Raw genomic sequence first — 26,027 nt, 5'->3', positions numbered from 1 at the left:
CCACAGATTCTCAATTGGATTAAGGTCTGGGCTTTGACTAGGCCACTCTGCAAGAGAAATTGACATGCTGCAGTCTGGAGAGACCCACTGCATGTTCGTCTCAGCAGAAGAGCTGCGGATGCATAGTGGGCATGGGATTTCTTGAAATCCCATCCACTATGCTGTAACATCTGGCCACTGAGGGTTGGACTCTGCACAAGTATGCAGCGTCCAGCCCGCAGCGTTTACTGATCGTGTGCACATACCCTTAGTGTGTGATTGGTGAGGGCGTGGTGCAGAAGTAGAGTGTCAGGAACACCACACTGCACTTGCTCACTGAGCCAGTGCGCGTGTCCTGAATACAAAGACTGTGCACAAAGATACCTGCGGTGCGGGGTCTCAGTGGTGACGATGCATGCTCCAAGCACCTGAAGCACGTGACTGCTGGGGGCGTGGCCTCAGCGCCACAGAGCCAGGAGCTGCAGGGAAACTCCTAGAAAGGTATCTACTGGACAATGTTACCAAGGGGCATAGACAGAGACAGAAACCAGATCAAGCCGGGTCAAAGCACGAGATAGCAATACAGTACCAAAGGGTTAGACAGAATGGACGTAGCAATAGATCAGAAAACCAGAACGGGCAATAGACTGTACAAAATGGACAAACTAACGGAGTAAAGATAGCCAAGCCAGGAGGTCAGAACTGGAAAAAGACAATAGTACCAAAACGAGAGACGTAGTACATAGTGAGGGAATGGACCAGGTCATACACGGGAAGCAAACAAGCAACGCAGAATACACGCACACCAGGGGTCAGACACACCAGAACAACAGAATAGCTGACAGAGAACCCTGGTAAAGAGTGAGTATAAATACCCCTCCCAGATCCAGAAAGAGGCCACTAACACTTAACCCTGTGAGTGCAGGGCAAGAACCCTGTTCAAACCATGACAGTACCCCCCTCTTAACGGGGCGCCACTGGACCCCCAGGCTTGTCTGGGTATCTGGCGTGGAGCCCGCACCAGACGATCGGCATGCACCAAACTGGCCGGAACCCAGGACCGATCCTCCAGAGAGTACCCCTTCCAGTGTATCAGATACTGGAGTCTCCGGCGCACCCACCGGGAGTCGACAATGCGCCCTACTTCATACTCCAGCTGCCCCTCTACCAGCACTGGCGGAGCATTTGATGAGGGATCCTCTCTCACCGTCCCCACAGGCTTTAACAGGGACCTGTGGAAGACATCAGAAATTTTAAAGGAGGTGGGCAGCTGCAGTCGGTAGGCTACTGGGTTAACAACCTCCATAACTTTGTATGGGCCAATAAACTTGGGGCCCAGCTTTATAGATGGTATCTTAAGCTTGATATAGCAGGTGGATAGCGACACCCTCTCCCCTACTGCAAATGCTGGACCTGACCCCCTCCTCCTGTCAGCAAACCACTTATAGTTTCCTGGGCTTTGGAAATATTCCTCTGAACCTCCCTCCATAGAATTCTAAGACGTTGTGTCGCACCCTCCGCTCCAGGACAACCTGAATCCATGCGGGAAAACTCTCCCAAATGTGGGTTAAACCCATAGTTGATCTGAAAGGGAGACTTCCCAGTAGATTGATTCACACGACCGTTGAATGCAAACTCTGCCATGGGCAATACCTCACACCAGTCCTCCTGCCTGGAAGAGGCCAAGCATCTTAGAATCTGCTCCAACGGTGCGCTCCGTCTGTCCATTAGACTCTGGGTGGTAGGCAGAGAAAAAGGACAACGAAATCCCCAGCTTTTTGCAAAAAGCCCTCCAGAACCTGGCTACAAACTGTACCCCTCTGTCTGACACCACATTTATAGGCACTCCATGCAACCGAATTATATGCTGCATAAATAAGCGGGCCAGGGTTTCAGCAGATGGTAACGCGGGGAGAGGTACAAAGTGGGCTTGTTTTGAAAACCTATCCACCACCAACCATATCATCAAGTTGCCCCTGGAAGGAGGAAGATTTGTGATAAAATCCATGGACAAATGTGTCCATGGTCTATCTGGAATTTGCAAAGGCACCAACTCCCCAGCCGGCCGGACCTGAGAACTTTTAGACCGAGCGCACACCCCACATGCAGTCACAAACTTTTTAATATCTGTTACCATAGAGTGCCACCAGAAACCCCTCGCAATTGCCCCCCGGGTAGCTGCAATCCCAGGGTGAGCACTCAACATAGAATCATGAAATTCCTGCATAAGTCCAAGATGGAAACGTTCCGGTACAAACAATTTACCCGGGGGTTTACCACCCGGAGCCCGAGCCTCCAAAATCTCTCTCTGTAACTCAGATGAGATTTCCGCCACCACTACTCCTGGCTGAAGAATGGAGGAGGGAGGTTCTGGAGGGGACACAGAATCAAAGCTTCGGGATAAGGCATCAGCCTTGATGTTTTTAGATCCCGGGCGGAATGTGATGGTAAACTGAAATCGGGAAAAAAAAAGCGCTCACCGAGCCTGTCTGGGGGTCAATCTCTTGGCAGACTCGATATAGGCCAAATTTTTGTGATCAGTGATGACTAACGGCCCCCTCCAGGAAATGCCTCCATTCTTCAAAAGCCAACTTTACCGCCAATAACTCTCTATTGCCGACATCGTAATTTCTCTCGGCAGAGGAAAATTTTTTAGAGAAGAAGGCGCAAGGTCTCAGATTAGTAAGGGTAGGAGGGCCCTGAGACAATACTGCTCCCACCCCTACTTCCGAGGCGTCAACCTCCATGACAAAAGGTCTTGACGGGTCGGGTTGTGCCAATACAGGGGCTGAAGAAAAGCACTTTTTTAATGTCATGAAAGAATTTTTTGCAGCTACAGACCAATTTTTTACATCAGCTCCCTTGAGAGTGAGGTCCGTTAGAGGCTTTACCAACTGCGAGAAGCCCTTAATAAATTTCCTATGAAAGTTAGCAAAGCCTAAAAATCGCTGCAACCCTTTCAAGTCATGAGGCTGCACCCAATCTGTAACTGCCTGGACCTTCTTAGCCTCCATGCGGAACCCCTCCCCTGACCCAATCAACCCCAGAAAGGATACTACTTGCATGAAAAATGAGCATTTTTCCAACTTGGCATACAAATAATTCTCCCTCAGTCTCAGGAGAACCATCCGCAAATGGTGCAAGTGAGATTGACTGTCCACCGAGTACACCAGAATGTCATCCAAATAGATGACCACAAAACAACCAATTAAATCAGAGAAAATTACATTAATAAAATTCTGAAAAACAGAAGGAGCGTTGGTGAGACCAAAGGGCATAACCAAGTTTTCGAACAGCCCTTCAGTTGTCAGGAATGCTGTTTTCCATTCGTCCCCTTCCCGGACTCTTATAAGGTTGTATGCCCCACATAAATCCAGTTTAGAGAACCACTTGGCCCCGGTGAGTTGATTACATAGATCAGGAATTAGGGGGAGAGGGTATGTATTTTTCACAGTAATTTTGTTTAATTCCCGAAAGTTGAGGCACGGCCGCAAACCACCATCTTTTTTCTCAACAAAAAAGAAGCCCGCCGCCACAGGTGAAAGAGAAGGCCTAATATGCCCTTTGCGGAGACTCTCGGTAATGTACTCCTTCATGGCTAGACGTTCGGGCCCGGACAAATTGAACAGGCGAGCCTTGGGTAACTTGGCTCCAGGGACTAGATTAATGGCACAATCAAAGGGTCTATGTGGTGGTAGCGCCTCAGCCTCACTTTCAGAAAATACGTCTTTAAAATCTTTCAGGTACTCCGGAATACCTTCCAGATTGACATACGACACTGACACAGATTTTACTGGGGTGACAAGAGTTGTCAAGTTACAACATAGACCGTTAGCCATACAAACCCACTGAATGATCTCCCCCGTGACCCAGTCAATAGTAGGATTGTGACGTTGAAGCCAAGGCATACCCAGTACCAGTCCAGCCGGCAGATTATTTAGAACAAAACACCTTAATTTTTCCACGTGAGTGGAACCCATTTTCAGCGAAAAGGTATCAGTCATGAAACAAATTCCCTCCTGGGTGATAGGAGAAGAATCGATTGCCACAATTTTAACAGGATCTTTTAACCTGACTGTTCCTATCTTATGAAAAGTCACAACTTTGGCATCGATCAGATTAATAGAAGAACCACAGTCAACAAAGGCGGTAGTCCCAACCGGACCGCCTGTAAGTTCTAGTTCCACCGGAAGCAGAATTTTAGTAAGTGAGGAAAAGGGTACCTGGGAGTCTGGGCAACCTCCTCGATTCTTACCCAGACTCAGTCGTTTTCCTGACGGCTTCACTGAAGAAGGGCATGGAGGACAGTTCCTTCTCCAATGTCCAGCGGATCCACAGTAAAAGCACAATTGGTTGTTTCTACGGCGTCTCCTCTCTTTTTTCTCCAATGACGTGGCACCAACCTCCATGGGCTCAGGACTAGATGCAGAGTCTCTCAGATTGGAGAATAAAGGGGTCTCCTGCAGCATGACCCCTCTTGCAGGCAGCCTACGGTCCATGCGAACAGCCTGGATCATAGCATCCTCCAAAGAATCCGGTGGAGGATGAAGGGCAAGGGCATCTTTCAAACGTTCGGACAGGCCTCTACAGAACAAACCCCGGAGGGCATCATCATCCCAGGAGACCTCCGCTGCCCAGCGTCTGAACTCAGAGCAGAACCATTCAGCAGAGTGCTTCCCCTGTGTCACAATCATCAACATATCCTCTGCCAGACGCACTCTATCAGACTCATCATAAATGTGCCCCAGAGCCTCAAAAGAACAAATTCACAGACATACGTTCAGGAGCAGAGGAAGGGAGAGAGAAAGCCCATGCCTGTGGAGCACCCCGAAGTAAGGAAATGACGACCCCCACCCTCTGGAACTCATCCCCGGAGGAGCGGGGCCTCAGAGAAAAAAAAAAAAGCTTGCATCCTTCTCTGAACGACCTGAACTCCCTTTTATCCCCTGAGAAAGGGTCTGGCAATTTGACTGGAGATTCAGGGGATGCCAATGACACATCTCTATCCCCAGCACTAGGAGCCCCTGCAGCGACAGCCCACTGCACAGTATCCACCAACTGTTGCTGGGTATGGGCCATCGTGCGCTGTTCCACATTAAGTTTATGGAACATTTGGGTCAGGTGCTTGACCTTTTCAGCCAAAGCTTGTATGGGATCCATGAGGATAAGGCCTGTTTCACCATCAGTCAAAATCTGCCGTTTTTGCAAAAAAATGGATTCGCCATTTTTTTTGGCAGATACGTTTTTTTCCCCATTGATTTGCATTACCGGCAGATCTTGACCATCCATTGGATCCGTTTTTTTGCAGATCCGTCAATTTTTTTGCGTCCGCCGAGATGCCTGGACGGACCATGCAACGTTTTTTTTGCTGCAGGATCCGCATTTTTATAGTGCGCATGCCCGGAGGAATGAAGTCAGGAGGAAATTTAACCCTGAAATCATTTCTGGAGGACAGAAAAAAATTCTCTCTCTCTCTCTCCTCCCCGGGCTACGGTTCCTTTAAAATTCTTCATTAATCGGATCCGTCAAAAAAAAAAATAAAAAAAAACGGTCCGGTGGCATCCGTTCACATCAGTTTACCAACGGATCCGCTTTCCGCCATTTTGGCGGATTTTGACTGACACAAAAAACTGAAGTGTGAAACAGGCCTAACACTTTTTTTTTCTTCAGAGTAAAAAAAAATGAAATGGTCAGCTATAATGTCAGGAACACCGCACTGCACTTGGTCACTGAGCCACTGCGCGTGTCCTGAGTACAAAGACTGTGCACAAAGATACCTGCGGAGCGGGGTCTCGGTGACTTTGCATGCTCCAAGCTCACAGGACCTGAAGCACATGACTGCTGGGGGCGTGGCCTCAGCGCCACAGAGCCAGGAGCTGCAGGGAAACTCCTAGAAAGGTATCTACTGGACAATGTTACCAAGGGGCATAGACAGAGACAGAAACCAGATCAAGCCGGGTCAAAGCACGAGATAGCAATACAGTACCAAAGGGTTAGACAGAATGGATAGTCAGGATGTAGCAATAGATCAGAAAACCAGAACGGGCATTAGATGGTACAATAGGGACAAACTGAAACGAAGTAATGATAGCCAAGCCAGGAGGTCAGAACCAGAAAAGACAATAGTACTAAAACGAGAGACGGAGTACAGAGTGAGGGAACGGACCGGGTCATACACGGGAAGCAAACAAGCAACGCAGAATACACGCACACCAGGGGTCAGACACACCAGAACAACAGTATAGCTGACAGAGAACCCTGGTAAAGAGTATAAATACCCCTCCCAGATCCAGAAAGAGGCCACTAACACTTAACCCTTTGAGTGCAGGGCAAGAACAATGTTCAAACCATGACAGTTTTTCCCAGGAGTCAGTGGTGGGACTGTGGAAGGTTCGAGGGGTGAAGACGGAGCTGGAGTGGAGTCTGGACAAAGTCTCAAGGGGTCCAAAAATATTGCCAGTACGGTGACCTGGATATATAGTCCATCATTAAGAAAAAAATCTACAGCACACACAAATAAAACAGTAGATAAACCTCATCATGACATGCAGGTACATGACCAGAACACAAATCCACAATAATTCACATCCTCTGATACAGTCACAAGAAGTAAAAACCGCCTGCCCAGAGAAGACGCAATGTTTACCTGCTGTTTTGTGGGCGAGTTGTAGTGGATCCTCTTTCTTCTCTGACTACATTAAGTTGTATGACAACCTAATCTATGTTCACACTGGGCGTTTTTATGCTAATTTTCAGCTGCTTTTTACAGTACCAGTAAAGCCTATGCAATTTCAGACATCTCATGCACACACTTTTTTTGTCATCAGGATTTCGTACTTTGATGTGCGTTGATGACAGAGCAGGTCACTTCTTTCAGCGTTTTTGCAGTGGTTTTCACCCATTGACTTGAATGGCTGGTGAAAAAACGCTGCAAATACGCAGGTTGACTTTTTTTCAACGCATTTGCTGCAGAAAAATCAAGGACAGCAGGATGTTACCTCATAGTCAGCTCTGCTACATCTAGATGGCAGGCTGCATGATGCGACCATACAGACTGTCATCCAGCAGAAATTTTGAGACGGGGACCCAAACCCAATTCACTTGAATGGGGAACCCGAACATACAGTGTTTGCCACGCTGTGATGTGCATGACAGCGCGGCAAACACCATTCCTGCCGGTCAAGACAGCCGCGATTTTCACACTGTCAAAAGACAGTGCGAGCCCGCAGCAAAATCAAAAGTATAAAGCTTACCTCCAGTCACTGGTGTCAGCTAATGGGACTACTGCTCTCATCAGCCGGTGCCTGCTGCTACTAATAGCGAGAGCAGGAGCAGCTGATGGGAGTATTCATCAGCCAGCTCCTGCGCTGTAAATAAATAACTAGAAAAAAAAAAAAAAAACATGCATGGGTTCCCCCGTACTTCTGATAACGAGCCAGAGCCAGGCAAAACTCAACTGTCAGCTTCAGCAAGACAGGTGATCATTTCTTGGGGTATATTTCGTCCTTACATACCCTTTCCTAATAGATCTCCTACTATAGCCAAGTTCTCTAAACCGCTCCCCAAGGTCCACAGCCTGCTCTTCAAACAAAAAGTCAGAGGTACAGATCCTTCTCGCTCGAAGGAACGAACCAGTGGGGATGGCTCCTATCATGGAAAGCGGATGTGAGGATGAAGAGTGCAATAATGCATTAACTGAGGGTTTTTTTTACAGTACATATACGTATATATAAGGCCATTCTCCTGTACCTTAAGTATAATATCAAGAAAATACATTTCTCTGATGATAAACATACGTGAGATGGATATTGGAGTCGTATATTTGAGAGGCAATTGTCTCTAGGCTTATAGAACTTCTATTTTAGCCACACTTGCCAACCTGTCCTCGCTTTTTATCCCATCGATTACAAAGCACTAAGCACCTTATTTCTGTGATGTGTGTGGTATTTCTGGTTTAACACATTGGTTTGTTCTACCTTGTTTTACCCTCGCTGAACATGTAATACCTGTTGATTTTCTATTTACCTTTATTCTCTGTCTGTGAATAATGTGATGAACTATTTAATAAACGTGTACCTTTTTAAGTATTTTGGACTTGTACTCCATTTTCTTTATGTCCAAAGACACCAAACATGTCTAGGTTCTTTTTTATTTACCGTAAGTAGTGAAAAAAAAATTTCAAAGTTTGTTAAAAAAGAAAGTATAAAAATAAACAAAATTGCGCCATTTTCTGATACCTATCGCATCTCCATTTTTTGTGATCTGGGGTTGGATGAAGGCTTATTTTTGCATGCCGAGTTGACGTTTTTAATGATACCATTTTGGTGGAGATACGATCTTTTGATCGCCAGTTATTGCATTTTAATGCAATGTTGCGGCGACCAAAAAAAACAATTCTGGTGCTCTGACTTTTTTCTCATTACATTGTTTAATGATCGGGTTAATATTATTTTCTATATTCATAGATCGGGCGATCCTGAACGCGGTGATAACAAATATGTGAATATTTGTGTTATTCTGAAAGGGGCGAAAGGGAGGGGGGGGATATAAACTTATTTTTTGAAATATTTTTAAAAACTTTTTGCATGCTTCAATAGTCTATGATGATCAGGCCGGTGTGTAGCAAAAATGCTCACTTCCTCTGAGAGCTGACCACCGGCAATGACAACCAAAGAGGTCTGCTGCAGACCTCTGGTAGTCATGTCGACCCATCGGTAACCTGCGATTATGTAACGGGGTCACTTATGGGCAGGTTTAGTGATACACTCCCAGTAAGCGCAAGTTAAATGCCGCTGTCAGAGATTGACAGCGGCATTTAACTTGTTAACAGGCGAGTGTGGATAACAATTCCACCCTCGGCTGTTGTGGGCACATGTCAGCTGTATATATCAGCTGACGTGCCCGGAAAGGTACGGGCTCAGTGCCGGAGGCCGCACCAAACATGGGGAGTGCAACATCAGCGTACTATTAAGCCTGATGTTGGAAAGGGGTTAAATACATGTACAGTAAGCTGCAAAGAGCACTGCACTAATTATATATGTCAAAGACATATGTATCTATTCTACATGTATATACTGTATTTAATCCATCTATTCTATACTGTCGGCTCCTGCTGTGATTTTACTGTATGCGACAGATGAATTGCCAGCTTTTCAAAGGATCTAGAGGTATGGTTCTACAGAAAGTAATTTTTTTTCTCTGGGGACACAACTTTATTAGCATGCACATAGAGACACAAGTTAGCCCCAAAAACGCATGAAAAAAAAAAACGCACCAAAACTAGCGTTTTTGCAGCAACTTCTTTCCTGCCAAGAAATCAGGTTTCTTGGAAAACCTACAGAAAAAAAATGGATCAAAAACACCCAGTGTGAACTTACCCTTACACATCTGACAGGTAAAGGAAGATATCTTCCATATGTAACCAAGCAGCAACTTGAAATAAACTGTTTATAAAATGCTGTGAGCAGGAAACGTGAGAAAGAAAGGAAAACTTTAGATAGTGGTTTTCCCCAACTTTGTAGCTTACAGCATTAAATAACATAGGGATGCAGACCGCTGTTATTTAGCTGATAACTCTGGTGCCTGAAGGGACAAAGAAATGGAAACCGCTGTAAGGGCAGTTTCACACGTCAGTGTCTCCGGTACGTGTAGTGACAGTTTTCTCATGTACCGGAGACACTGACAAACGTAGACACATTCTCATGAATGTGTCTATGCAGATGTCAGCGTGTTTTCACGGACCGTGTGTCCGTGTGCAAAACACGCTGACATGTTCGTTTTTGTGCAACAGCACGGATCACACGGACCCATACAAGTCAATGGGTCCGTGTAAACACGTACCGCACACGGATGCTGTCCATGTGTGTGTTTTTAAAAGTCAAAGGGTTAATATTAAAAATAATTTTTCAAAAACACGGACAGCATACGGACAGCACACGGATGGCCTCCGTATGCACACGGACAGCTCCGGTACCGGAATTATCTGGACGTGTGAAACTGCCCTAAGAAAGCAAAGCTGGTCAAGACATACTGGAGGGGGCAGGCAGCAATGAGCAGGGTGCCAGAAGAAGAAAAGATAAAAGGACTACTAGGCTAACACTACTAAAACATGGACATATGAGGGACATTTTTCTAATCATAGCAAAAGTTTAACTATTCCATTTGAAGGGTTTGTACATTTTTTATATTTAGGTTTTAATTGTTACCTGTTGCTGAAAGTGTAAATACACTTTGTAGATTAAAAATGAATAAGGTACACTAGCGCCCAATAGAACGTAAAAGGGATACTCTTGGCAGACAAAAAAAAAATAAATGTTTGTACTGTCCCTCAAACTATAAAGATAATAGAACTGCACTGGAAATCTTATCTTTCTAACAGTTGTAATTTAGTCCCATCTGGGACATTAAGGCCCCGTTACATTTAGCGATGCATCAGCGATCCCGACAACGATACAACCTGTTCAGGATCGCTGGTGCATCGCTAAATGGTCGCTAGTGAGCTGTCACACAGGCAGATCTCACCAGCGATGCAGCAGCGGTCGGCGGTCGTTACTTACCTGTCACACCTCAGCTCTGATGACGTCTTCCGCCCGCGTCCATGCGTCGATCGTCGGCGCCAGCAGGAAGCAGACGATGAGAAATGGACCAGGACGATCTTGCGCGATCAGCAATATCCAGCGGGGAGCCAGGTCGCAGGTACGTGTCACATGTAGCGAGATCGCTAGCGATATCACTGTTGCGTCACAAAATCGGTGACGCTTTAGCGATATCGCTAGCAATCTCACTATGTGTGAAGGGGGTTTTACAGCAGTGTGCAGCTCCATGCTGTTACTATCAGCCAGGCTCTTGATAATTGCCGTTTCTCTGCTGAGAACAGGGAGCCTGACCGTTACGCATAGTGGGGACCTGCACACTAGTGTGGACGTAATGTCTCAGATAGGAGGGGTGAGCAGTGAGGAGCAGCTGTCACACTGAATTACAAGGGTTATAAAGATAATTAGTGCACTGGGCATTTAATTTATAGTTTATGACGGCAGGGACAGTATAGCGCGCCTGCCAATAGATGCTACTGCCAATGACTGCCGTTTTGCTAGAGTAAGAAAAAATGTGGCTGCAGTAAAATGGTGCCAGTGCTTGTGCAGTAACATCCATCGGTAACAGACTGATGTTACTGAGCAGGTGACGCCGCCATTGTGCTGGATGTAAAAAATGTTTTCAAGAGAACACTATTACATGCAGTAAAAGAGGGATTTTGGGTTCTTACCGCAAAATCTCTTTCTTGGAGCCTTCATTGGGGGACACAGATGACCATGGGTGTATGCTGCTGCTGCTAGGAGGCTGACACTATGCAAAACAAGAAACTTAGCTCCTCCCTGGCAGTATACACCCACCGACAGGCACCAAGCACCTCAGTTGGTGAAAAAAGCAGTAGGAGAAGCAACCAAAAACCATAAACATATGTACCAACTCAACAAGGGACTCTCAGACCCAACACGGTACTACTTAAACAGGGAGGGTGCTGTGTCCCCCAATGAAGGCTCCAAGAAAGAGATTTTACGGTAAGAACCCAAAATCCCTCTTTCTTTATCGCCTTATTGGGGGACACAGATGACCATGGGACGTTCCAAAGCAGTCCCGAGGGTGGGAACAGCAATAAAGGAACGAAATAAGGAAGGGCTTAGGTCGGTCGATGCGCCACCGCCCCCTGCAGAAGCTTCCTACCAAGAGCTGCATCAGAGGAGGCCTGGGTATGAACCCTGTAGAACCTCGCAAAGGTGTGCAAAGACAACCAGGTCGCAGCCCTGCAGAGTTGTAAGGCCGAAGCCTGGTGCCGCACAGCCCAAGAAGCCCCTACAGCCCAGGTGGAGTGGGCTTTCACCCCCGGAGGGGGCCGTTTCTGCTGAAGACGGTAGGCTTCCAGGATGGTAGACCGAATCCAACGAGCAATTGTGGATTTGGAAGCCGGAAGACCTTTCCGGCGACCCTCAGAAATGACAAGCAAGGAATCAGATTGGCGAAAGGAAGCGGTCCTGGCAAGGTAAACACGCAAGGCTCTCACTACATCCAGGTTGTGGAGCGACTTTTCTAGAGGATGAGCAGGCGCAGGACAAAACGATGGAAGGACGATATCTTCGTTAATGTGAAAGGGTGATACCACTTTCAGAAGGAAAGAAGGAACTGGCCTGAGAACAACCTTATCTTGGTGGAGGATAAGGTAAGGAGAACGACAGGATAAGGCCGCCAGCTCAGAAACTCTCCTGATGGATGTAATGGCGATTAGAAAAGCCACCTTCCATGAAAGAAAAGCCAGAGGGATATCCTGAATCGGCTCGAACGGCACCTTCTGGAGAGCGCCAAGAACAAGATTGAGATCCCATGGATCTATCGGAGAACGATGAGGAGGAGCCACATGAGCGACTCCTTGGAGAAAAGTCTTCACTTGCGGTAAGGAAGCTAGATCCGTCTGGAAGAGGATTGCTAGGGCAGATACCTGGCCTTTGAGAGTACTAAGGGATAGGCCCGCATCGAAGCCGGATTGGAGGAAACCAAGAATGGGAGGAATTGAGAATGATAGTGGAAAAACATCGTTTTCGTCACACCAACGAAAAAAGGCCTTCCAGTACCTATGGTAAATGCGGGAGGAAGCCGGCTTCCGAGCCTTAATCAAGGTCTGAATGACCCGGTTGGAAAACCCTGATTCCTTCAGAATCGCGGCCTCAACGGCCATGCCGTTAAACTCAAGAGACTGAGAACTCTGGTGGTAAAGGGGGCCTTGCGAGAGAAGATCTGGACGGTCTGGAAGCCTCCAGGGGACGTCCGTGAGCATGTTCACAAGCTCCGCGTACCAAGGGCGTCTCGGCCAGTCTGGAGCCACCAAGATGACTGGGATGCCCTCTGACTTTATCTTTTTGACCACTCTTGGGATCAGGGCAAGCGGAGGAAACAGGTAAGGTAGGTGGAACTGGGACCACGGAATTACTAGGGCGTCGTAACCGACAGCAAATGGATCCCTGGACCTGGCTACAAAGTGAGGAACCTTGTTGTTCATCCGAGAGGCCATGAGATCGACGTCCGGGGTGCCCCAGCGCTGGCATATCTGACTGGAGACTGTGGAAATTGCCGGCACATGACGCTCTGCCCAGCGGAGAATCCTTGCCACTTCTGACATCACCTGCCTGCTGCGAGTACCGCCCTGGTGGTTTATGTATGCCACGGCCGTGGCATTGTCCGACTGAATGCGGACCGGTTTGCCTACGAGAAGATGCTGCCAACGAAGGAGAGCGAGGAAGATTGCCCTGATCTCCAGAAGGTTGATGGGCAGAAGAGTCTCCTGGGGGTTCCATCGCCCTTGGGCCGTTCTCTGATAGTAGACCGCCCCCCATCCTAGGAGACTGGCATCGGTGGTGATGACCTGCCACCGAGGCGGGAGAAAGGATCTTCCGCGGAGAACTGACGCCGACAACGTCCAAGTCAGCGATTGTTTGACTATGAGCGGAAGAAGAATGGGGCGATCCAGAGAAAACGAGGTCTTGTCCCAGACTGACAGGAGGAACAGTTGGAAAGGGCGAGAGTGGAATTGTGCAAATGGCACTGCTTCCATAGAGGCTATCATCTTCCCCAGGACTCTCATGCAGGACCGAAGGGACATGATCCTCGAGCGCCGAAGGGACTGGATCCCCTTGCGAAGGGTTGAAAACTTGTCCCTCGGTAGGAACACTCGGGCTAGATTCGTATCGAACTCCATGCCCAAAAAGGTCAGACGCTGGGTAGGGCACAGAGTGGACTTGTCCTTGTTGACTATCCATCCCAGGCGTCTGAGGGCATCCAAGGTTATGTGAAGACTGTGAAGACAGTCTTGGCGGGACAAGCCCTTGATCAGGAGATCGTCCAGGTAAGAGATGATAAGAATCCCTCTGGATCGAAGGATGCCCATGACTGTTGCCTTCACCTTCGTGAAGACACGAGGGGCGGAGGCTAGGACGAAGGGAAGGGCCTCAAACTGATAATGATTGTTCTTCGCAAAGCGGAGGTATCTCTGATGCCGCCGAGAAATGAGGATGTGGAGGTAGGCATCCTGTATGTCCACCGAGCAGAGAAACTCTCCGGGCTCCATCGAGGCTATTACCGAACGCAGAGACTCCATCTTGAAGTGGCGGATCTTCACGTGGCGATTGAGCAGCTTGAGGTCCAAAATTGGGCGAAGAGAGCCGTCCTTTTTCGGGACTACAAAGAGATTCGAGTAGAACCCTAAAAACCGTTCGTTTGTAGGAACGGGAACGATGACCCCGGCGGAAAGGAGAGAGGAGACGGCCTGAAGGAACCCTGGAACCTGTGATCGCTGTTTTGGGGTTCGAGACAGACAGAAACGACTGTTTGGGAGGGAAGAAAACTCGATTTTGTATCCGGATGTGATGATTTCCCTGACCCAAGCGTCATCGACAACGGATAGCCACGCGTCCTTGAAAAAGGAAAGTCTGCCTCCCACCCTGGAAAGCTTTCCAGGTGGGGGTGACCCGTCACTTAGATGAAAACCTTCTGGATCGAGAGCCTGAGGACCTGGAAGGCTGACCCCTGGACCTCCAGCGAGGGGCCGGCTTATACGATGGCTTTCTCCGATCATTGGAAGCAGTGTTCCGGTCCTGCTGGGATGAACCGTCTGTGGGAGAGAAGGGGCGAAAGGACCTAAAAGGCCGAAAAGCCTTCTTGTTAAAGAACCTCTTAGGACGGGACTTGGACAGGGGAAGGGAAGTGCTCTTTCCACCAGTGGCATCCGAGATTATCTGATCCAGCTTGGCGCCAAAGAGCCTAGTGCCGTGAAATGCCAGGTTGGTGAGCGGCTTCTTTGAGGTGGTATCCGCATTCCAAGACTTCAACCAAAAAATGCGGCGCATGGCCACAATGTTGCTGTTAGCTCTAGCTACGCACCCTGCCGCGTCCAAGGAGGCGGCCAGAAGGTACTTGCCTGCGTGATTAATTTGGTCTGCTAAATCTGCCAGCTTGTCCTGAGGAGCTGCCGCTGAAATGCCCCTGCGCAGAATTTTCGCCCAAGCCAAAATGGCTTTCGCCACCCAAGCGGATGCGAAAATAGGGCAGAGGGATGCACCGGATGCCTCAAAGATAGACTTAGCCAACGACTCTATTTGCCTGTCTGATGGGTCCTTAAGAGAAGCTCCGTCTGGAAGGGAAAGAACCGTCTTAGAGGAAATACGAGAAACTGGTGGATCTACCTCAGGAGCTTTGGTTCATTTCGTGACTAGATCCGCATCGAAGGGATAAAGTACATCTAAGTACTTGCGGCCTGAGAAACGTTTCTCAGGATGTTGCCAGTGATTGGCTAAGGAAGTGTCGAAATCCTTATTAGGAAAGGTTCGAGATGGAGGCCTCGCCTTCTTAAGGGAAACAGAGCATTCCTGAGGGGGGGCCTTATCCTCCTTTATCTTGAGTGTTTGGTATATAGCCGATATGAGACTATCTACCATCTCCCGAGTTCTAGCTATGTCGTCCGCCTCTGAGTCTGATCCAGATTGTGAATCCTCGTCTGACCCAGGATCGTCTGCCGATGAGGGAGATGAGGAGCGTAGCCTGAGAGAAGCGGAGGGACCCTGCGAACCGGAAGAAGAGCCAGACAGGACCCGCTTCCTAGAGCCCCTACCTGGTCTGTCCGTCTGAGGGCCACGGTCCGGTGCTGTCGACTCACTATGCGAGGTGGTCGGTGCACAGGTGACTGCAGATAACTGAGGTAACCGCTCTAAGACCTGGACCAGCGATTGAGACACCTTTGTCAGCTCAGAAACTGACTGAGACATCGCCACGGCCCACTCAGGGGGTTGGGTGGTCTCCGCCCGGGGTTCGGAGTGCTCCTGAGGGGCAGACATGGTGGAAGGGCTGCAGGACGGGCAGAGGGGAGACGACTGACCCGAAGCCCACTTCTTTTTACAGTGCGCGCAGGCGTAGTGAGTAGCGGTGGGTCTGGAGCAGAAGGCTCTTGCAGGGTTGGGCATAAGTCTCAGTGGTAGAAAACACTACCTGAGGAAAACTGCGGGGGGGAAGCTAAGTTAGGCGTCAGGGATAGTCAGCGTCCAGCCTACCGAGGTTCAGAAGAAACTAGCGGTGTCCCCCAGGCAAGGTCCAGAGAGAAGGAGGAAGAAGCTCGGCAATCCAGGAAGGAACGCTGGCGGTGGGCGGAGCTAAGCCACTGCACCGCGTGATTGGCTGAGACCCCAGTGGGGAGGGGGGCGGTTAAAGACACTGACAGGGCTGAAATGAAAGCAGCCCTGAGATAGGCTGTAGAAGCGCGCGAAGAAAGCGCGCGCAGGGAGAGGGAGGACCGCTCTTGAAAGTGAAAGCGCTCCCTCAGCTTTCACTAGCGACGGCGCACCCGGGCTCCCTGTGGGCTGAATACTGAGGATCGGGAGCGCTGACAGAGGAAGCGCCCCCGCCGGACCCCCCCCCCCCTCGCGACAGGAGGGACGCGCGCCTGTCAGAGCGCTGAGTCAAAAGAGCGGGGAATTCAAAACAGGAGGAGAAGTACTCTGTTGTACGTGATTGCTGAATGTGGTCCTTGATTGGTCTGTGAGCGCAGGGCTGCAGGGAACATTCAGACAAGCTTACCTGATGTCCCTGAAGAGGCTGACCACAGGGGCCCACGATAGAGCGCAGGCCGCTGGGAGAGGCGATCCTCAGTACCCGCACCAGCCGTATGGTGCAGAAGACGGCTCCAATCCCCGTGTCAGGGGAAACGTCACCGCTGGCGACCGCCGTCTTCCTCTCAGCCTGTCCTGGGAGAGGGATGAGGAGGGGAATCGGCAAGGACCGGACACCTATCCATGGACCCTAGCACCCGAAGGTGATAGGGAAAGGTCCTGCCTGCGGGCCTGAGAGTTGCGATGTGGGCAATACCACATTGCTCGCTCAGCCGCATTAATAGGAAAAGCAGGATGAACTCACATCCCGTTTCCTGATGCTGTATCTGGAAAAGAAAGGGGAAATCATTAAAAAACACAACTAAAACCTGAAAAGAAAAGGATTAAATGCGGATCTGGGGAGATCCCGGTCCGCCTCCTACAGACACTAAGCACAAACTGAGGTGCTTGGTGCCTATCGGTGGGTGTATACTGCCGGGGAGGAGCTAAGTTTCTTGTTTTGCATAGTGTCAGCCTCCTAGCAGCAGCAGCATACACCCATGGTCATCTGTGTCCCCCAATAAGGCGATAAAGAAATAGGGGCCAGATCAAGGGATCAGTGACCTGTCAGGAGCCCATACAGATGCAAATGTAAGCAGAACACCACACAAAGACTCCCCCCCACAGGTCGCCCTGAATCACATTAACTGAAAACTACAAAAACAGATTAAACAACCACCACAAGACGATTTCATAACCCAGGTATCATATTAATCAGTATATCGGCGCCGACCTGACACTGTCTGTAGATTACTGTGCACAATCCTGCTGACAGGTTAACTTTAAACTAATCTTGATTGCGGTGCTAGTGTTTGTTCATTGCACAGTTAACTCTAAATGGGGTTTTACACATAGCGATGTCGCTAGCAATATCGCTAAAACGTCACTGATATTGTGACGTTGTAGCGATATTGCTAGCGATATCGCTATGTGTGATACTTACCTCCGACCGGCTCCCCCGCTGGTTATCGCTGATCGGGCGGCTCCATTTCTCGTCGTCTGCTTCCTGCTGGGCTTCCTGCTGTGTGAGACGAGCGACGCTGGACGCGGGCGGGAGGACGTCAGGATCGCTGTGTGTGAAAGGTGAGTATCGTGCGCTGCGTTGCTGCTGCATCGCTGTGAAATCTTTCTGTGTGGAAGCTCACTAGCGATTATTTAGCGATGCACCAGTGATCCTGACCGGGTCATATCGCTGGTCAGATCGCTGGTGCATCGCTAAATGTAAAAGGGCCTTAAAGGGCCTGTCACACTAAGCGATATCGCTAGCAATATCGCTATAACGTCACTGGTTTTTGTGACGTTATAGTGATATCGCTGTGTCTGATACTTACCTCCGACCGCTCCCCCGCTGGTTATTGCTGATCGCGCGAGAACGTCCTGGACCGTTTCTCGTCGTCAGCTTCCTGCTAGGGCTTCCTGCTGTGACGACGAGCGACGCGTGGACGCGGGCGGGAGGACGTCAGGATCGCCTCGTCTGACAGGTAACGACCGCCGACCCCTGCGTCATATCGCTGGTCGGGATCGCTGGTACATCGCTAAGTGTGACAGTACCTTTAGGCATATTTTAAAATCTATATATTTAAATTATTATTGTTATGCATTTATTCAGCATTATTTGAGGTGTGACAAGGTGGCTCTGCCCACTACTACTATACCCATTAGCCACTCGATCAACCACACCCATAAACCACTGGAGCACCTTTAATGTAAAAGCACTGGATGTTACCTATACACAGTATCATAGTATGTGCAGATACTAGTCCAATTTTGTTCTACCTTATTTTGTACATCTGCACAACCACCCACTGATGTTTGTGAGATTCATATTCTACCCAGGAGCTAGTTACAGCGTTTAGTTTTAATATCTTTACCTTAGACTAATATTTGAGCGTGGCAGTGTGCTTTGTTTCATTCACACTTTATAGATTGCAATCTCTGTGTAATCAGCCAACTGTTCGCTTTAGTTATATTAATAGTTTGGGAAGAGTACCTTTTTTTTATTGCCGGAAAACTCAATTGTGCATGATGATTGGTGTGATGATCACGAAGGCCTCATTCAGACGTCAGTTATTTTTCACATACGCAATAATCAGTTTTATTAGTGTTTGGAAAGTGTCAGATTTTACCCTCAGTTTCATCACTGATTTTATAAGTTACAAAGCTTCTATCTACAGCATATCATAGGACATTTTTGTAAATATTTTTTCATGAGAACACTGGAGATATGACACTTTGATACAATGTAAAGAAGTTAGTGTACAGCTTGTATAACAGTGTATTTTAAAAAAGACATCAACAAACTGGAGCAAGTTCAGAAAAGAGCGACCAGAATGGTGACCGGTCTGCAAACCCTGTCTTATGAGGAAAGGTTGCAGGATTTGGGAATGTTTAGTTTGCAAAAGAGAAGACTGAGAGGAGACTTAATTGCTGTCTACAAATATCTAAAGGGCTGTCACATTGTAGAAGGATCAACTTTATTCTCATTTGCACAAGGAAAGACTAGAAGCAATGGGATGAAACTGAATGGGAGGAGACACAGATTAGATATTAGAAAAAACTTTTTGACAGTTAGAGTGATCAATGAGTGGAACAGGCTGCCACGAGAAGTGGTGAGTTCTCCTTCAATGGAAGTCTTCAAACAGAGGCTGGACAGACATCTGACTGGGATGATTTAGCGAATCCTGCTTTGAGCAGGGGGTTGGACCAGATGGCCCAGGAGGTCCCTTCCAACTCTACGATTCTATGATTCTATGATTCTATGAAGATCTCCAAAATTTGCACATTGAGGCCTAAAGTAATAAAATGTCAGTCTCTTGTTAAATATTTGTCCAGGACTCATTAATGATCTACGATTAGGCTAGGAAATCAGATTGCTTGGAGTCCAACAACTTACTGTAATAATCAGTTGATAGCGGAAAATCCTGGACTTCCCCTTTAAGGCTCTATGTATATGGAAAATGCTTCCATGATGTCAGAAGAATAATTTAGAATAACAGCATAGCGCGTAGGCACACTGCAGTAAGTAAATAGCAAAGCATGTAAAAAACAAACATGGTACTTTTTTGATCAAAAGAGAGATGTGATTGTTTTTACACCTTTTTCATTAAAAAAAGTTAACTAAGTATCCCATGTTTTGTTTTTTACATGTGTTACTATTTATTTACTTTCAGTGTGCCTACGTGATAGGGTATGTGCCCACAATCCGGAACTGGCACAAGATAGACATTCTGTGGTCTGGAAAGACGCACCGCATGTCCATCTCCGCAGGGAAGCAGTGGGCATCGGTGCACACATAGTGGGCATGGGATTTCTTGAAATCCCATCCACCATGCTGTAAGAGCTGAACCCCGCACAAGTACGTAGCGTCCAACCTGCAGCGTTTACTGATCGTGGGCACATAACCTTATGCTTTTATTCTAGGTCATACTCTTGAGATCATGAAAGCATGTTCCATATGAAGAGTGTCTTAAAGGGGAAGTCCGGGATTTTAAGCTAACAGACGATTATTAGGGTGTAGGACTCCAAACGATCTGATGTCCTAGCCTAATCATACATCATCAATGAGATCTAAACAATCATTTAACAAAAGAATGAAATGATTACTGTAGGCCTCAGTTAGACAACTGTCTTTTCGATACATGTTCTAGTCATGGTTTGCTTGGTTATAACAGTCACATTTTATTCAATGTTCTAATTCCTGTAGCAAAAAGGAAGAAGTGTAAAGGAGAACCCTCACCTTCTGCAGCTTCCACAGCAGCTTTCACCTTCACTTTCTCAGCTGTCACTACAGTTGTTATGTCTTTCACATCCTCCATCAGCACGTCTACATTTGCTTTTGCTAACACATTTTTTAAGCGAGCAAGTTCTTTTGGGGCATTTTTCTTTCTCTTTTCAGCCCGCATCTTCCTCTTCCATTTGCTTCTTAAACTTTTAGCCATTTTTTCTCTGCTGGCAATAATAGAAAATGCATTGTTACTGTATAGAACATTTTAAAATTCAAAGTAGTGAAAAGTAGAGATGAGCATATTTGTTCGGATTTTGTCCCAGAGTCTGATTTTGATATATTCGGGCCATAATCGAACAATATTTATGCCGAACATCTTATGATCGGTTCTGAACATATTCGGTAATTTCTACTCCCATTGACTCTAATGACGTTTGGCTGTGTTCGACCAAAATTGCAAAAACAATATTCGAATCCGATTCCGAACAAATTCGCTCATCTCTACTCAGTATAGTCAAAACCCCCAACAGCTCCAACGTATGAACAGGCATCAGGTTCATAACGGTTTACAGCACAGCTCAGTGGCAGGAGGGTAAAAACCTCCTCGTCAATCTGTCTTGTCTGGAGAGCAGGGTTGAAACTATACTTTTCTGGACATTGTGGAACTTCTTGTATATTGTTTCAAGCACACCACAAAGGTAGCAACTTAAACAGGATTGTATACTTTGAAGGGGTCTTCTAACTTTAGCCTCAGGCCCCAGTTTGGTCATTCACAACCCTTTAGTCCTCTGATCTCATGAGGTCTACACACACAAAAGTGGGAGAGCAGTGTCCGCCAATTTTAGGTAACAAAGGACTACAGAACTTCTGGGAAACAAATCAGGACTAGCAGCGATGGAAGCAGTTCAGCTTTTTAACAAAAGGTGCACCATATCAATTTATATTTTAATGTGAACTGTTTTTACAAGGCGTATAACCCTTTTAAACAATTAGACACTATGTAGCATTCATCGTTGATGTTAGGCTGAGTGCAGATGCACTTTTTAGCCCTGTGGATTTTTCGCCCAGAATTGAAGAAATCTGCAGGTCAAATGACCTGCATTTTTCCTGTGGATTTCTTCCTGTTTTCTTGCGGTTTTGCCCCGCGGATTTGGAGAATGGAGCAGGTGGAAAACCGCACAAAAGAAGTGACATGCTGCATATTTTGAACCACAAGAAAACCGCACAGAAAAATCCGCAACGTCTGCACAGCTTTTTTTTTTTTTTTCAATTGACTAACATGCTACTATACATCACAATGCGGATATGCAACGTTTCTGCGCGGAAAAATCCGCTGCGGATCCGGTGGATACCTGCATCGTGTGCACATGGCCTCAATGCCATTAATTGCCTGGACTATAATTTTCTGTAATGCTCTCTCTGAGGAATATTACTAGATCTAGAAAAGGTAGATTGCACTAAACCAGGGGTCTTGGGGGGGTTGTTATAGCAGGTATAAAAATTGGTAAGAAGAATCCCTCAACCTTTCTGTATCATAATGCCACAGGATCAATCTGAAAAGATATTTAGATTTCTCACACTGCCATATAGTTCCTATATGGTGGTTATGCTGTGCTCTTACCTACAGTCCATAGGGGGCGACATCCCTATACACAAACAGATTTTGCTGCAGCAAACTTCTAAGGGTATGTGCACACGTTGCAGATTAGCCTGCAAAAATTATCTGCACAGAATCCGCATCTTTTGAGGATTGTAATGTGTTTTTGCTGTGCAATGTTAGGCGGTACAGGGAATAGATTTGGTCTGTGAGTAATTTTCCCTTATGGAGTGAGAGATACAAGTTTTTTAGGCTACATTCACACATCCATGTCTTTTTACAGCCATATAAAACAATCCATTTTCACTCGTGTCATCTGTATTCTCATCCATTTGTAAATAATGAGCAAGGTATACTGTCTGAACCTTTAGGCTATGTGCACACGTTGCGGATTGTGGACATTTTTGCTGCGAAAACGCTTACACTTGAATTCAATGGGATTCCGCAATGCTGTGCTAATGCTGCGTATTTTTCCGCGGCGGAATCGCATTGTGGAAAAATACACAGCAGGCTCATTCTTTGTGCGGAATCGCGGGGATGCGGCACACATAGGAATGCATTGTTCCGCTTACTTTCCGCATGTGGCTGTGCACACCATGCACAAAGTGAGCGGATCATGTGCAGATGGTACCCACGGTCAGGCCCTGGGTACTATACCCCTGTTAAAAAAAAGAATTAAAATAAAAAATAGTGATATACTCACCTTCTGGCAGCCCCCACACCCATCGGGAAGACTGTGGGGGCCGCCGGAAGGTGAGAATATCACGATTTTTTATTTTATTTTTACATTCTCTCTTTTACTATTGATGCCGCATAGGCAGCCTCAATAGTAAAAAGTTGGTCACACTCGTCAAACACTATGTTTGACGAGTGTGACCAACCTGTCAATTAGTTCTCCAAGCGATGCTACAGATCGCTTGGAAACCGCTAGCATTCTGTAAGCTAATTACGCTTGCAAAACGCTAGTGTTTAGCGGGAATACACATGCCAATTCCACATGCATATTTCCCGCAGCAGGGAGTTGCGGAATTTTTGCGGAAATTTCAAGGGCAATTCCGAATGTGTGCACATAGCCTTAGGGTATGTTTACTCTTTTTGTTTTTTTTATAGGCCAAAAATGACTGTTGCAAGCAGAAGGCGCTTCAGGAGACTCATTTTCTCTGGCTTTTTGTAAATTGGAGGAGCCTCTATAATAATAATTTTATTTCTATAGCGCCAACATATTCCGCAGCACTTTACAGTTTAGAGGGGACTTGTACAGACAATAGACATTACAGCATAACACAGAAAACACATACCAGAAGGAGTGAGGGCCCTGTGCTCGCAAGCTTACAATCAATGATATTTAGCATCTTTTAGGTCATTTCCAGAGTGATTTTTCAATGTTTCAAAGTTTGTGCTTTTTATCCTATATTTCTGTAGCATCTTTTGTACTGCCACTATCCAGACATTTCTTTTTTTCTCCTTCGTCTCATTGGGGGACACAGAGACTGTGGGTGTGTGCTTCTGCCGTCTGGAGGCTGACACTAAGTATACAAGAAAAGAGTTAGCTCCTCCTCCGCCGCATACACCCTCGCCCCCAGACCGGGCGTAACTCAGTTTTTTGCTTAGTGTCTGATGGAGGCACACGCAGTCTGGAGCTCCAGACTAGGTTTTTTTTTTTTTTTTTTCCTTTCTTTGAAGATAAGACAGGGGTGACGGATCCTATAGAGAGGGTCCGATCTCCCCAAATCATCAACGGGCGACCACGTGTGAGTAGTCCTCCACGTGTTTTCTCTCCCGCACCGAGGGACACATCTGGGACTTTTCCCCAGACAACCATTTTTCTTTTTTATTTTGTAAAGAGGGGCAACGCATCCTGATGAGAGGATTCGATTTCCCCATGAACTACAACGGGCGAGCACGTGTGAGCGATGGGCGATCCCCAACGGACTCCACGTTTTGTTCCTCTCCTGCAACGCGGGATTTCAGGTTGGCCCCTTCCACCCCTAGGTAGTGACACCAGGGGTGCAGTTGGAGGCGCAGGTGAGCCAGGGGATCGAAGCATCCACCCCCAGTAGCCTCCCCCTCCCCGCCCAGGGATGGGGTTGAGAGCACCCCAAGAGAGCCCCCCCGGCGGCCAGGCTCACCTTTTTTTGTAGGGTCACCCCCCGGAACGGGACCCCCCAGAATGCGCCGCGGGGCTGTCTGTTCCCCCGCCCGACGGGGTTACTTTTTCTCACGGGGCCCGACTCTCTCCCCGGTGGAACCCGGTGCGAGTAGTGCCACATGCGGAGTGCGGCCAGAAGTCCCGCCGGCGGCCGCGGTCCCCGCGGTATGGGGAGATCCGCAAGGCCGCGCGAGGCCTGCCCGCCCCTTCCACTGACTTCCGGCAGCCCGGGGGGCGCGCAGTGACCGGGGAGCGCGCGCCCTCCTCCCAGGTCCCCGCCGGAGTACGGCTGAAGCTCCGCCGGCGGCCGCGGTCCCCGCTGTATGGGGAGGGCCGCGAGTTCCGCGCGAGGCCCGCCCGCCGCTTCCGGTGGGGGCCGGAAGCCCCGCCCACTGACTTCCGGCGGCCCGGGGAGCGCGGCGGGCGCGCACAGTGACCGGAGGCTCCCGCCCCCTCCCCCTCCTCGCATTTCCTCGCCGGAGTGCGGTCGGAAGCCCCGCCGCCTCTCTCCAGAGTGCACCGCAGTGCCCCCGGCGAGTAACGGCACGTGAAGCAGCTCGTCCACGTCTCAGGGTTTTCGCTGCGTCCAGAGCACCCCGTGGAAGAGGTGGGACGTTACCGGTGGGTGAGTGCAACCCCGTTTCGAGTGCCGCACTGGTTGTCAAGGAAGGGGTTACCCTCCTCCTCCTACCCTACCCTGCAATATGTCTGGCAAAGGGAAAGCTCACTCTTTCCTATACGCTGTTTGCGTTTCCTGTGGGGTCAGGCTGCCTAAGGCGCAGCCGGGTAAATTTTGCGAAGCCTGTGAGTCGGAGCGAGCCCAGGAGCCCCCCATGGTTGCAGAGCCCAGGGGTCAGGACCCCCCAGAATGGGCAGTGTCTTTATCGCATTCTATGATGTCCCTTACGAAGGCAATTGAGTCCCTTCGGGGCCCGGGCAGGGTCAAGGATGGTGGTCTGCCAGCGGAAGACAGCTCGTCCACGTCTCAGGACCCTTCGTCCGTTAGGGGCCGCTCTAGCACCAGACAAGCTCATGGTAAGAGAGCTCGTTCTCCGTCGGCCGGGCCCTCTGGGGAGTCGGCGGCGATTTTTAGGGCATCTCGTTCCCTGTCGCCAAGCTCAGGAAGCGATCAGGACGAGGGCGAGGAGGAGGAGGAGGAGGAGGAAGCCTGGAATCCAGAAAGCCTGGGATACCAGGACTCGGTGGACAGCCTCATTGAGGCGGTCAACCAGACTTTAGAGATCGAGGCTGATGTGTCCACGGCCTCAGGTCACAAGGTCTCCTTCAAGAAAACCAGGCGTCCGCATAGAAGGTTTGCCACACATCCGGAGTTCGAGGAGCTAGTCCAGAAACATAGGGAACACCCGGATAAGCGCTTTGCAATGCAAAAGGCGCTGCAAGCAAAGTATCCGTTTCCTCCTGAACTCCATAAAGGGTGGGTGGAGTCGCCAGTAGTGGACCCACCGGTGTCACGTTTAGCATCAAGATCGCTATTGTCGATACCCAGCGGTTCTTCTATTAAGGACCCAACTGATCGCCTCATAGAGGGGCTTGCCCGCTCAGTGTATGAGGCAGCAGGGTCGGCTCTAGCCCCCTCCTTTGCGGCTACCTGGGTGGCTAAGGCCATGGTTTCATGGGCAGACACTCTGCATAGGGTCCTCCAAGACAGGGATCTGCCCGCGGAAATCTTGGAGGTGACAAATCAGATATCAGGAGCGAGTGATTATCTCGTCGGCGCTGCTCTGGATGCGGCCGAGTGTTCTGCTGTGGCAGCAGCAAATGCGATCGCCGTAAGGCGAGCATTATGGCTGAGATTATGGAAAGCGGATTCTATCTCTAAAAAATCCTTGACCTCATTGCCTTTTCAAGGCAATCGGTTGTTCGGTGAAAAGCTTG

At 48.4% G+C, this 26,027-nt stretch overlaps 1 protein-coding gene across 2 annotated transcripts in view; it reads right to left on the bottom strand.

The window, feature by feature from the left end:
* Positions 1-26,027, bottom strand: part of LLPH (LLP homolog, long-term synaptic facilitation factor) — a 37,041-nt gene that overhangs the window by 5,220 nt on the left and 5,794 nt on the right. The window contains exon 2 of one of the 2 annotated variants that reach the window (XM_073555443.1): positions 20,398-20,609. In XM_073555443.1, coding sequence (XP_073411544.1) covers positions 20,398-20,599 — 202 coding nt within the window. In that variant the 5' untranslated portion in view covers positions 20,600-20,609. The remainder of the gene's footprint in view (positions 1-20,397; positions 20,610-26,027) is intronic. The other variant, XM_073555444.1, reaches the window with a different exon arrangement.

The sequence above is a fragment of the Dendrobates tinctorius genome, unplaced genomic scaffold, assembly GCF_039654945.1.
Source record: "Dendrobates tinctorius isolate UK_male_01 unplaced genomic scaffold, ASM3965494v1 ptg000224l, whole genome shotgun sequence".
Classification (NCBI taxonomy): Eukaryota; Metazoa; Chordata; class Amphibia; order Anura; family Dendrobatidae; genus Dendrobates; species Dendrobates tinctorius.
Note: the sequence above shows the minus strand (reverse complement) of the source record. Positions and strands in the feature narration are given on the sequence as shown.